This window comes from Nerophis lumbriciformis, linkage group LG02, assembly GCF_033978685.3.
Source record: "Nerophis lumbriciformis linkage group LG02, RoL_Nlum_v2.1, whole genome shotgun sequence".
Classification (NCBI taxonomy): Eukaryota; Metazoa; Chordata; class Actinopteri; order Syngnathiformes; family Syngnathidae; genus Nerophis; species Nerophis lumbriciformis.
In genome coordinates, this window is record NC_084549.2 from 13242992 (window position 1) to 13257500 (window position 14509).

At 39.0% G+C, this 14509-nt stretch overlaps 1 protein-coding gene across 2 annotated transcripts in view; it reads right to left on the minus strand.

The window, feature by feature from the left end:
* Positions 1-14509, minus strand: part of parga (poly (ADP-ribose) glycohydrolase a) — a 64244-nt gene that overhangs the window by 16851 nt on the left and 32884 nt on the right. For both annotated transcript variants that reach the window (XM_061939959.2, XM_061939916.2), the window contains 7 exons: positions 14107-14186; positions 13946-14006; positions 13628-13703; positions 12591-12738; positions 1872-1950; positions 1701-1809; positions 147-252 (listed from right to left, as the gene is read on the minus strand). In XM_061939959.2, coding sequence (XP_061795943.1) covers positions 147-252; positions 1701-1809; positions 1872-1950; positions 12591-12738; positions 13628-13703; positions 13946-14006; positions 14107-14186 — 659 coding nt within the window. The remainder of the gene's footprint in view (positions 1-146; positions 253-1700; positions 1810-1871; positions 1951-12590; positions 12739-13627; positions 13704-13945; positions 14007-14106; positions 14187-14509) is intronic.

A 14509-nucleotide genomic window follows, 5' to 3' on the forward strand; every position in this document is an offset into this window, starting at 1 on the left:
CATTATGACGCATAAATTGTTGTACTGCCTAGTTAACAAGTGTGGGTTTACAATAGCCAATTTGTGTTTATGTTCCTAACTCTATATGTTATTTTTTTCCTTACATCCCTCCTTTTGGACATGTTTTGTACATCGCGAACTGGTACCTTTGAGCCGTGTGTCTCCACCGAAAGCACCACAGCCCCAGTTGCCAGTGGCTACGGCAGAAAGATGCTTTCTGTTGGCGATGTTCCGGAAAAATCCACAGTATGCCTATGGAAAAAATATAGAACGATAAGATGTTGTTAATGAGCAGAAAAAAAGCACATAATTACTCCATGATGGTTGCACTTAAAACACAATTCATAAGGGACCATATTCTCTCGTTTGGACTTAAAAAAAATTATACACGCTTGGAGTTATGCAGGTTTCTCTTATTCGTATTCTCCCATCCAGACTGCGGACACCCTCATCTTGCGTTAAGGAGACATGTGATTCATTGAACTTGACGGTGGACTTTGCCATGACGCCTTTTCTTTGGCTGTGTAAAAAGTCTGAAACATAGAATTTTCCCAACATGCACGAATGTCATTTAAATCCCTGCCAAAGATAGCACTTATAAAAAGATAACAACAATAGACAATAAAATACAAAATAATTATAATAAATGTGTAAATAATCCAATCCAATCCACTTTATTTATATAGCACATATAAACAACAAAATGTTTCCAAAGTGCTGCACAACAATATTAAAAACAATATTCAAACATTATCCTTAGCTCCACCCATGACTGAATAAAAACAAAAAATAAATAAATATAAAACCAATGTAAAAACAATATAAAACTAAATATGATTAAAAACGATTTTAAAGGGTAAAACCAATTAAAACAGTAAATAGAAATCAAAATTTATATAAAAAAAAAAAAAACACAGGACAACAGAGGACAGAGGACCACACAACTCACGTAGTGTTAAAAGCCAAAGAATAAAAGTGGGTCTTAAGACGAGACTTAAAACACTCCACTGTGGGAGCAGTTTGAACATGGAGGGGCAGAGTGTTCCAGAGCTTAGGGCCAACCACAGAGAAGGCCCTGTCTCCCCTGGATTTAAGTCTGGTCTTGGGCACCACGAGCTGGAGCTGGCTCTCGGACCTCAGAGCGCGCGCAGGAGTGTAAATTTGGATGAGGTCCGAGATATACTGAGGTGCCAGTCCATGTAAAGCTTTAAAAACAAACAGCAAGGTTTTAAAACCAATTCTAAAATGAACAGGGAGCCAGTGCAAACTCTGAAGAATTGGGGTTATATGCTCGCGTTTCCTGGCCCCTGTTAAAAGTCGTGCTGCCGCGTTCTGGACTAACTGCAACCGGGAGAGAGCTTTTTGGCTAATGCAAATAATTGATTTATAATGGAATGGCGAGGTGCCCAAAGATTCCCATTGGGCCAGAATCGGCGCAACTACGCAGCTTTTTCCACTTAGGTGTAATATTTAGCCTAAAGATGTACAACCCTAGCTAATGACTGTGATGTGCCTTTAAGTGGTTATTTGACTCACCCTGATTGCTCCAAGTAGCCTTGAGCTAAATTCAATGGTAGCACAGATCACCGAGCCTTTAATTAAACACCCTCACGGTGCCACCTGACAGTATGTCAGAGGTCACCGCAGTGAGCTTTTAGTATATGAATTTGTAGAGAGCAGAAACAAAACCTGTGTCTCACCTTGTTGAGCTCTCTGTTCATCTTTTCTGGGAGAAACTGTTCCAAGAAGTGTTTGTATTTTAAAGCATCAATGGCCACGATCTCCGTGCATCGTCTCTGCCAGTCATCCCTTTAAATCAACAATAAGTTATTCTCACTGGCGGCCACACAATCTTGATGCTTGAAATCTACCTGGGAGTCTCATCTTTGTAGCTCTCGTCCCATTTGTAGGTCTCAGCATAGCCTGAGTATTTACTGTACTGTTCAGCCCCTGCAGAAAAACACAGACCAAGAAGGGCTTTAGCATAGTAAGCACAAATGAATGCTGAACAACTTTAAAATTGAGTCCAAGTGCAGCTTTGTGACAAATCTGACAAAATCCCATTTAAGTCATGTTTAGGAGAACACAGCAAACGGACAATCCTGAGATAAAACTACCAAGACATGGCGGTAGACAACACAAAGGTATTATAGTATATAATCAGCAAGCAGAGCACAGTGGGGCACAAATGCATTTCAGCGCCTTTATTTCTTAAATCAAATTCCGTGCTCTCTGTACTCCGCATTAGAGTACACAGTACCAGCTTAGATTGGATTGTCGTCAATAAAAAGCCTGTGATTAAATAAGTAATCTTCTTTGGGGGTTCAAATAAAAAGCTTAGGTGTAATCGAAAGAAATGGATCAAACACAAGAAGGCCTAATACAGAGTCAAGACCCCAAGAATTTAGTCATTCGTGTTGACTTGACTGTGGATTAATCGTGTCTTCAGGCAAAATGGAGCGCACTAGTTGGCTGCAACAGGCAGAAGCACTGTTGATTCAGTCTCCAATACTTTTTAATATTTGTTTATGTAAGCTAACTCTTATACTCCTGAACGCAAAAAGGTGAACATTTGTCAAAACGTGCACACTTGTGGTGCTCTTGTGCTATTAGTTTCCTATCAAATGTACCGAAAGGTAGCACTCCAGAACACTGCAAAAAGTCAGTGTTCAAAAACAAGAAACAAAAATACAAAAATTAGGGGTATTTTATTTGAAGTAAGCAAAATTATCTGCCAATAGAACAAGAAAATTTGGATTGTCAAGACTTTCCAAAACAAGTAAAATTAGCTAACCTCAACGAACCCAAAAATACCTTAAAATAAGTATTTTCTCACTAATAACAACTGTACTACTATATGAATACGTATTTTCTATTGTTTCATTGAAAATAAAACAGCAAAGTCCATTTGGCTGTCATCTGTTTTAATTATGAGACTCAATTGTGTCAAAGTCATGATTTTTTTTTTTTACATGCTTAAGTTGAAATAAGAAATTATTCCTTTAAAAAAGTAGTTTTATACTTGTGAGTGTTGATGACACAGCTTTGCAACAGTTGATATTCTAGTTTCAAGCATGTTTTACTCAATACAGGTCATAAAATCTCAGCAACAAGCTGTAATTTCTTACTGAGATAATTTAGGATGAAAACCCTTAAAACAAATAAAACACTCTAACATAAAATCTGCATAGTGAGAAGAATTATCTTATCAGACAGAAAATAAGCAAATATCACCCGTATTTGAGATATTTAATCTTACTTAGATTTCAGTTTTTGCAGTGAAGTCATGAAAATGTACTCAAATGTATAGCACACTTCATGCAAAACACCTTTTTCTAACTTTAGTATATTTAGCTGAATCTCTGCGAAAATTTGGTACACACTTTTAATTGATTAACAAGCACATGTCTGTATAATTTGAGTGAAATAACTTGAAAAACTTGGGCGCCATCCAACAAGTCTCTGCAGGGGCATGAGTGGAATTCCTAGCCAGTCATTGATCATTTGTCTATTCAAGGATATCTGTATTACATGTACAGTACAGGCCAAAAGTTTGGACACGCCTTCTCATTTCAATGCATTTTCTTTATTTTCATGAGTATTTTACATTTTAGATTGTCACTGAGGGCATCAAAACTATGACACCTGTGAAGTGAAAACCATTTCAGGTGACTACCTCTTGAAGCTCATGGAGAGAATGCCAAGAGTGTGCAAAGTTGTAATCAGAGCAAAAGGTGGCTGTTTTGAAGAAATTAGAATATAAAGCATGTTTTCAGTTATTTCATAGTTCATTCATAAATGTGATGCCTTCAGTGACAATCTACAATGTAAATAGTCATGAAAATAAAGAAAACGCGTTGAATGAGAAGGTGTGTCCAAACTTTTGGCCTGTAGTACTGTACTGTATGCTAGCATGCCTTCCAGTGCATTTTAAGCACGACATCTATGGGTTGTGCTATCAGAAATGCCAGTTAAAGTCATATAGAAAAATAAAAAATCCTCTGTTCAATAACACAGTGGTATCTAAAAAGAAGTTGAAAACATTGAGATATTCTCTCATTGCCATTAAGTTTTATAAGGGCCCTTTCTGCTGGAGCCCAACCCTTTTTCAATCATCTATCCATCTATTTTCTACCGCTTGTCCCTTTATGGGGTTGCGGGGGGTCGCTGGAGCCTACCTCAGCTGCATTCGGGCGGTAGGCGGAGTACACCCTGGACAAGTTGCCACCTCATCACAGGGCCAACATTCATTAAAAAACAAAAAAAATATTTTTCTCATGAGAAGTCTTCTTTGACCTGCTCAGCGGCACATAGAAGCCCCGACTTGCCCTCTCTACACCTCATGCAGTGCAAGAGCCAGACCAAACGGTAGCATCATTTGACCCGCAGCATCAGACAGACAGGTAAAACCCAGTGTTTTTGCAATCTCCTGACATTGATTGGTGCTAAATGAACCGCAACACTAAAAACATTATGTTGCAACCGGTCTGACGTTTCCTAAAACAAACAGAGAAACAGAAAAAAAAAAAGTCTTTATCTGTGTTTTATCAAAGCCTTGTCTGCATTTTTTGGTGGTAAATAACTACAACATTATCATTGCTGAAAACATGTTGTTACAAGCACGTTTCCTAAACATTTTTTTACGGGACACAAGAGGCAGGCAGGCAAAGACAGTTTTCCTTTTCTACAAATTAGTGAAGTGAAGTGAAGTGAATTACATTTATATAGCGCTTTTTCTCAAATGACTCAAAGCGCTTTACATAGTGAAACCCAAGATCTAAGTTACATTTAAACCAGTGTGGGTGGCACTGGGAGCAGGTGGGTAAAGTGTCTTGCCCAAGGACACAACGGCAGTGACTTGGATGGCGGGAGCGGGGATCGAACCTGCAACTCTCAAGTTGCTGGCACGGCCGCTCTACCAACCGAGCTATACCGCCCCAAAATTAGAAAAGTTCACTAGTTTTGTTACATTTTAAATCGTAATTGAGATAAAAGGTACAGTAGGTCTTAAGTTAAGCAGTCTGGGGGGGTACAGAATATTGTGGTGTATCCATCCATTAATTTTCTATACCGCTTATCCTCATTGTGTTCACAGTATAGTGGTATACAATGCTGTCTATGCTTCAAAAAAGTCAAATAAATCAATGTATGTAGTGTGTTGTGACAACACACTTAAGGCTGCAGCTATCGATCATTTTAGTAGTTAACTAATCAATTATTTTGTTCGATTAATCGAGTAATCGGATAAAACACTTCAAAGACTCCATATGTATTTTAGGTAAAATAGTTTAAATAATGTGTTTAGTTTTTTTTAATAAATGCTTATCATCAACATTGAAATCGCACTTTTAACATGCACATTAATAGTAATAAAAAAAACTCACCAGCACACAGATCACAGCACCCACCACCTCTCATGTGCGCTCTATTGCAGCGACCGTGCGGAAACTATGTTCGTGTATTTAAAGTTCAAATTTTCTATTAATCCAGGCAGAAGAATACAAATCTAAGCTTTTTTTCTAATCCAGTTAATCGATTTAATCAATTAATCGTTGCAGTCATAACACTACATGCATCATTTACACAATTTATATATATATATATATATATATATATATATATATATATATATATATATATATATATTTGTATTGGTTGTTTTACATAAAATAACTACCAGTACAGTATATAAATAAAAAAAATAGCCTGCTGTGATTTTATCATAATGATTTTAAATAATCATTATCATAATAAGTAACAATTGTTATTATTATTGTTATTATTAGTAGTAATAATGATGATGACAATCAGAATATTGTTATTATTTTATGAATATTTTTTGCGATGGGTGACCTTTTTTCTGGCCTGAGCACCAAAAATGCTGCTTCTCATAATCCCACATACCTGTATATCAAATATTAGGTGCTTACACAGTCCACTATTAAAGTACCAGTAGAGTAGAAAAAACAAGTTTTATATGTGAAATATGTGAAAATATGTGAAAATACTGTCTAAACATCACAAAATGCCACAAATTCGGTCAGCCATTTAGAATTGTCCGCTCCGAATATGTTCTGCAATTCTGTGGATTCTACATCAGTGGAGTAACGCTTCTGCACTCTGACCATGTTATCAGGTCAGTCATACTGGAAATACACGAAAATAGGAAAGAGATGTGTTGTTTATCATTCACAATCCTTATGTAAGACAAGAACACATATGCTTGGCTTTCTTTATGCATTCAAAATCGTAAATAAAAAGCTAACAATTGAGTCAACAGATCGAAGGTCCTCTGTTGCGCCCATTATACCCTCTAAAAACATCAAGAAACCGCCAACAATGCTCCAGTTATCATGTTGTGACTTGAAAATGAACCAAATATGAGTGATATTGTTATTAAAAGCTCAAATGCTGACTGCATATTTTAGCGGAGCATTGACAGCAGTAAGATAATGCTACCTTACGCTGCTACTGTCAACATTCAGCCGGCGGCTGCTTCTGCTTTTTCTCGAACTTGCCAAAAAGTAAAATTCTATTCTAAAAATTCTAAATTGGTAGTAGACAAAAGTGGCCATGGTCGACTTTGGCATCCCCCGAGATGGCAAAAAAGACGTTAGTTGTGGCAACTTTTTTTTAACCCTTCGAGAGGATTGTGAGTGAATCTTCATCTAAACGGATTATGTGAGCATCCAGTCGGTCGGCATCCCAACGAGTGCAAATATTACAGTAGTTTGTTTTATTATGGTTGGTTTGTATGTTTAGCACCTATCAATGCTGCTGATGCTAGTGTTAAAACAAAGCTACATCCGTTTAGCACTTGGCTTATTAAACCTATTGCTCATCCTATTTGTGTTGGGGTTAAAATATATAAGGTTCTGGATCATAACTTTTCCCAAGGTAATTGTGGGCTCTCACAAAGTCGGCTTTATTAGCATTCTTGTTGATGGGGAAGGGATCTCTGGTTGCTAACGCTACGTCACAGATCACGTGACTGGCTTCCTCATTAACCCTCAAAATGGCTCATGAATCTTCGAGAGATTGATACTATTTCAATCATATCTATTTAATGGATTAGATTTATATAGCGCTTTTCTAGACACTCCAAGCGCTTCACAGAGAAGTGAGAACCCATCATTCATTCACACCCGGTGGTGGTAAGCTACTTTCGTAGCCACAGCTGCCCTGGGGTAGACTGACGGAAGCGTGGCTGCCAGTTTTACGGCCCCTCCGACCACCACCTGTCATTCATCATTCATTCACCAGTGTGAGCGGCACCGAGGGCAAGGGTGAAGTGTCCTGCCCACGGACACAACCAACGTTCCCTCTAAGGTGCGCGCCTGTGCAATTGCGCACTGCTCAAGCGTCCTCTGCGCATGGCAAATCTATGCCACGCACAAAATCAAATAAAAAAATAAGCGCATAACAATTTTCGACACGACACAGACACGACAAAGAAAACAGTTTTCGTCATCATTGTTCAAATATTGTAACGTCTGTCGAGACGCTTTGAGGACATGAATTCCATCGATCACTTTACTGAGCAAAACTCTTTATTGTCGGCCATAAACACATCACCAAAACATTAGTAAAAAAATTATATCTAGCAAAACTGGTCATTTTCTGCAGTATAAACCAGACCAAAAGCCACTTTGTTATATCAACAGCAGCCGTACGCTCTTTCTCACTTGCGCCAACACATGCACATATGGCACTTAGCCAGTGATGCGTTTACAGCCACACAAAAAGTCGGATAACTCCAACCACACATAAAGTGTAATTCCAGGTCGTTACACTATGATTTACCAATCAAATGTGTGTTTATTCTAGTGTCATTTATTAGGAATCTTAATTTATACATATTAATCATGAAATGCTGTTAGTATATTAAATAAATACTAATACAATTTTATTTTTTACAAACAGGAAGTTGCAGGAATGTACACATGATCCCCTGCTTACATCTCATTGTGCAACATGTGAATGTTTTAATGGGAACTAAATGTAATGTCTGAAAGGGGTACAAATTATTTCCAAAGCAGGACCTCCACCCAGACAAACAATACAAGTACACAGTTCATGAAAAACAATATTTTTTGTTATTGTCATTGTAAGTGGGCCTAAACACTTATATTAGAAAATAACCTCATGGAAATGACTGCTATCATTTGATTATAATAATAAGAGAATGTTGTCTATCTGTGTTGGCCCTGCGGTGAGGTGGGGACTTGTCCAGGGTGTACCCCGCCTTCCGCCCGAATGCAGCTGAGATAGGCTCCAGCACCCCCCGCGACCCCGAAAGGGACAAGCGGTAGAAAATGGATGGATGGATGGAGATTTAACTTGTTATTTAGTCAGGTTTGGGACAGATGTGCTACTGGTGTAGCCACAGTGTGCACGTCTGATGTTGCTCACATGGGCTCCACTGAATGCTCAGGGAGTTTTTGCCTTTGCTCATACAAGAAAAATTAGAGGGAACATTGGACACAACGGCAGCGATTTGGATGGTAAGAGGCGGGGAGCGAACCTGCAACCCTCAGGTATTCGCAAACTTTGGAAGCCTTTTAGCGTCATAAATCAGATATATATGACAATAGCTTCAATATTGAGGCAACTAGTTTTTCACTTTACTGGTACTTTAATATAACCTGACTCTCGCCAGATCCTTGTATTGAGGCAACTAGTTTTTCACTTTACTGGTAGTTCGCTGAGCTCCACACAAGCTCAGATAACTACAAGGATCTGGCGAGAGTCCGGTTAACTTTAATAGGATAAACTTACAATTATTTTCTACAAAATGGTAAAGCTGCTTTTGAACATCGCTAAGTTACTTAAAAAAAACAGCTTTATCCAACTTAATTTCATTGATTTTATTTTTAGGCCCTTGGCATTAAAGTCTGATGCAAATGAGAAGTCTGTGAAACAGCAATGATTCTAGAATTGGGTAAATGAAAATTGTGTATCTATCAAACATTTTTAGTCATTAAGACACCGTAAAATGTCCACTCAGACAAAAGGAACATTCATTTGCACAACACAAGGGCCTCCTACCCTCCCTATTCCTCCATTTATCAACAGGCTGCTGTTCTCCTCCATCACCTTGATGTCATTTGTACAGGAAACCACCCCTCCTCCGTACAACATCCACTGCCTTAAAGGTTCCCATCAGCAGATTACATCGTGGCCTTCTACCTTCCCATCTATCTGACAACATCCATGGAGAAGTACCGACGTCACGTTTGAGATGAACGGAAAGACCCATGTTAAGATTAATGCACAGAGCACGGAATCAGAAGTGAACAAACGTCTGGATTGAAAACATAAGAAGAAACTCTGCACACGTGCATAGGTTTTAATGAATGTATGATGTAACTGGTCCATTCCATTAGTGGAGCAATGACCTTAGTTGGGTTATAAATTCCTTTCTGTCCAAATGTAATAAAGTTAAGTGGAGAGGAGGAGGAGGGACGGAGGAGGAGAGGCAGGACGGTCGAAAGCTTGAAGGAGGACGGTGACTAACAACTGAAGGTGACTCGGAAGAGATGAATGTACCCCGCTGAAGACGTCATGGCGCCATTGTGTCGCTCGCCGCCGCGCTTGATAAGACAAAAGTCAATTTTTAAATTGATGGAACAGAATGAAGCCGTTTTTGTGCGTTTGGTGGAGGATCAGTGTCTGCCTGCTCTACTCATGCACCATTCTGTGGAAATCAGCACAGAGTTTTTATCCTGGGGGATTTCTATAAATAAACCAGTCTATTACCTAGTTTCTATTCTGTAGAAATTAGTGTACGAGTGTGCTAATGTAAGAATGGAGGCGACATGGAATGACATGGCGACTAGAGGGCCCCCAGGTTTGATTCCCCTTAACCGTTGGGTTGGGGGTGTGAATAAAAAGAGCCCTTCATATTTGAGGCTTACATCTGATACGAAGGGTGTGTACTTGTTGTTTTCACTATTACGATGGGAGAGGAAAATATATAAATATATCCAGTACAGATCGACCGATTATCGGCCGAGCCGATTATACCTTATACAAAACCCAAAGCCAGTGAAGTTGGCACGTTGTGTAAATGGTAAATAAAAACAGAATACAATGATTTGCAAATCCTTTTCAACTTATATTCAATTGAATAGACTGCAAAGACAAGATATTTAAAGGGGAACATTATCACCAGACCTATGTAAGCGTCAATATATACCTTGATGTTGCAGAAAAAAGACCATATATTTTTTTAACCGATTTCCGAACTCTAAATGGGTGAATTTTGGCGAATTAAACGCCTTTCTAATATTCGCTCTCGGAGCGATGACGTCACAATGTGACGTCGCATCGGGAAGCAATCCGCCATTTTCTCAAACACCGAGTCAAATCAGCTCTGTTATTTTCCGTTTTTTCGACTGTTTTCGGTACCTTGGAGACATCATGCCTCGTCGGTGTGTTGTCGGAGGGTGTAACAACACGAACAGGGACGGATTCAAGTTGCACCAGTGGCCCAAAGAGGCGAAAGTGGCAAGAAATTGGACGTTTGTTCCGCACACTTTACCGACGAAAGCTATGTTACGACAGAGATGGCAAGAATGTGTGGATATCCTGCGACACTCAAAGCAGATGCATTTCCAACGATAAAATCAAAGAAATCTGCCGCCAGACCCCCATTGAATCTGCCGGAGTGTGTGAGCAATTCAGGGACAAAGGACCTCGGTAGCACGGCAAGCAATGGCGGCAGTTTGTTCCCGCAGACGAGCGAGCTAAACCCCCTGGATGTCTTGGCTCACACCGTCCCTTATGCCACCAAAGATGATCAAGAGAAGAATATCGACCCTAGCTTCCCTGGCCTGCTGACATGAGGGTATGTCTACAGAATATATTAATTGATGAAAATTGGGCTGTCTGCACTCTCAAAGTGCATGTTGTTGCCAAATGTATTTCATATGCTGTAAACCTAGTTCATAGTTGTTAGTTTCCTTTAATGCCAAACAAACACATACCAATTGTTGGTTAGAAGGCGATCGCCGAATTTGTCCTCGCTTTCTCCCGTGTCGCTGGCTGTCGTGTCGTTTTCGTCGGTTTCGCTTGCATACGGTTCAAACTGATATGGCTCAATAGCTTCAGTTTCTTCTTCAAGTTCGTTTTCGCTACCTGCCTCCACACTACAACCATCCGTTTCAATACATGCGTAATCTGTTGAATCGCTTAAGCCGCTGAAATCCGAGTCTGAATCCGAGCTAATGTCGCTGTAGCTTGCTGTTCTTTCCGCCATGTTTGTTTGTATTCACTATGTGACGTCACAGGAAAATGGACGGGTGTTTATAACGATGGTTAAAATCAGGCACTTTGAAGCTTTTTTTTAGGGATATTGCGTGATGGGTAAAATTTTGAAAAAAACTTTGAAAAATATAATAAGCCACTGGGAACTGATTTTTAATGATTTTAACCATTCTGAAATTGTGATAATGTTCCCCTTTAATGTTTGAACTGAGAAACTTAATTTTTTTTGGCAAATAACTATTAACTTAGAATTTAATGGCAGCAACACATTGCAAAAAAGTTGGCACAGGGGCATTTTTACCACTGTGTTACATGGCCTTTCCTTTTAACAACACTCAGTAAACGTTTGGGAACTGAGGAGACCAATTCTTGAAGCTTTTCAGGTGGAATTCTTTCCCATTCTTGCTTGATGTACAGCTTAAATTGTTCAACAGTCCGGGGTGTCCGTTGTCGTATATGACGCTTCATAATACGCCACACATTTTCAATGGGAAACAGGTCTGGACTACAGGTAGGCCAGTCTAGTACCCGCATTCTTTTACTACAAAGCCACGCTGTTGTACCACGTGTAAAATGTGGCTTTGGCATTGTTTTACTGAAATAAGCAGGGGTGTTCATGAAAAAGACGTTGCTTTGAATGGCAACATATGTTGCTCCAAAACCTGAACAGAGAAGGAGCTCGTAGGAGACACCTACAAAAGTCTGCTCTCCAAGGTAAATGTTAACAATATTATTATTACATAAAACTACTGTAGTTGTTTGTAGTACATGCTATTGTAATGTTTTTCAAAAAATATTTTGTTTGGTTTTCAGGATTCAGAATGTTTAAGATGTTAGAATTGTAGAATTGTGGTGTTTTGGGAGGGTCAAGCACAAAATAAATTGATTTTTCCTTTCAATGGGCGATGCTGATTCGAATACGAGTGTTTTGAGTTACAATTTCCGTCGTGGAACGCAATGAGGTCGTAAGTTGAGCTGTACTGTACCGTATTTCCTCATATAGAACATAAGGGCAGTACTTTTACTCAACGCTGGTCGGTGTTGATATGATGCGCTGTAAAGTCCAGTTTTACAGATCCCAAGTCTTCTGTGTATTTCAGAAGTGGAGACCTGCGGTACTGAGACATAGTGTCTCGCATGATATAGTAAAATGTAATTACTGCCAGGTAAATAAAGAGGCATCTACTGTATGACAATAAATATAAACAATAAATAGGGGTATACTTATTCCTAAATCTAATACATGCACTTACAATTACATGGACATTATAGGCTGAAGTAGTACAATTAGACAAGCGAAACCTGGGTATATGACTTCTTACCTGTAATGATGAGGCATTCATTGTGCTCCAGCGCTTCGGTGAAGAGACGAGAGACGATGAGTTCCGGGTTGATGATGAACCTGATCTCCTCTTGGACGAGACCATGTCCTGTGACTCCGCCACCTACAAATCTGTTTGCAAAGTCCACCTTGTGAGGGAAAAGGACACATTATTACTAGAAGACATACTTTGATCCTTTTCATGCGGTTGGGGTTAACTGTGAGATATGTCGACTGTGACTTCCAGTTATGCAGATAAATGACTCAGTTAGCATCTCCTACTGCCTGCCACCCACGGTGGTCATTTAATACAAATAAAGTAGCTTGCTTCCTGCATGGGGATGATTGAATAAGGAAGCAAAACCATGCATGTGAAATCTATTTTAAAAAAAGCACACAGAAGACTAAATTGTGACTACTAAACTGATGTAAGCGTGATGCTACTACTACTTTCCCAGAGGACAGTGCTTATGATAACCATGCTGCTATTCAAACAGGTCTGTCAGAGGAAGGGGTCCTGCTCACTGGCCCACAGCCGCGTCAATCCACGTGACAGCGTGAGTGTCTGTCTGTGCATGCTTTTTCAACCAGTTTCCCTCACCTTGTCCACCCCCAGCCTTACCCCCGCTCACATTTCAGTCTTACCCCCTTCGAAAGACTGACAGCTCTGACTTGGCCCTACTTAGCTGAGGAGGACTGTTCCTGGGTCAGGCTGGGTCTCCCCAGTAAAATGCCTAACCCTAATCCTCTTTTTTCCCCCTCAATGTGCACATAAAGGGTTCTCTCTATCCCCTCATGCATCTCTGAGCTACTCATGTGTGTACTTCAGCTGTCAGGCAAAAAATGTAAAATACCATGCCCAGGCTGGGAGGAAAATGGTGAAACACAGTCGTGCACAAATATTCTTCTGTATTTTTTTATTTATTTTTTTTAAGAGTAGTGGTGGAGTTACTGGTACTCATATATTTAAATGTTGACAGCTGAATAAATTACACAGTGCATGTTTTTCTTTTAATTATGTTTTTTTTTTTTTTTTACCTGAAGCATCCCATAACCATCATCCTCAATGGTGCCTTCACAAGTGATATGTAAGCGTGTCAGCTGAGTCTGGCAGCTTGAAAAAAAACAAGAAACACTTTTTGTCAAATCCTTTCTATACGAAATATTAGCATTGCAAGCATATTCTTAAAACACAATTAAAATACAGTATACACATTATTAGTTTCTATTGTATTGTAAATATGTTTTTTCAGAATATGAATTATTACTGTGAGTGAATAAAAAAAAAATATATATATATATATACACATTTATATGTATAAATGGATTACATTTATTAGCAAAAAAGAGTCATACTTTTCCCAGGTTGGCAGATTGTTCACTGACTGTCTTGTGAACGTCACAAGACCCTTTGGCCCTTAAAATAAATGGACAAATAAATAAGTGTATTTACATTTGTTATACTGTAAGTTGAAGACATTCAAGCAAAAATGACAAAATGATGCTGTGAGGCTTACTGGATTGTGTAATTCTCCTGAAGTAGCACATGAGTGTTTTCAACTTTTCTATTTTTCTTGGTGAGGAGCCTTCAAATAGCCTACAAAAGAAAACAGAAGTAATTGCAATTAAATAAATGGTGTTACAAAATAAACATTCTCCAGTAAAACACATGACATGGATGAACATAAAATTGTTGACCATTTCTTAACAATTCAGTTATTTTTGGTCACTCATGTACCATAATGAACAAAAACTAATTTGTCTCAATCATGGTGCTGCAGGGTTTCCTGTCATTTCCTTCGCACACAGAGGAAAACAGCAGCTAAAGAGATGCCTTCTTTCCTCTCCAACATATCCATCACTTAACGGAGGACAAACCTCGACAGTTTTGCCAAAAAAGCAATCAGCAGATTGCTTGCT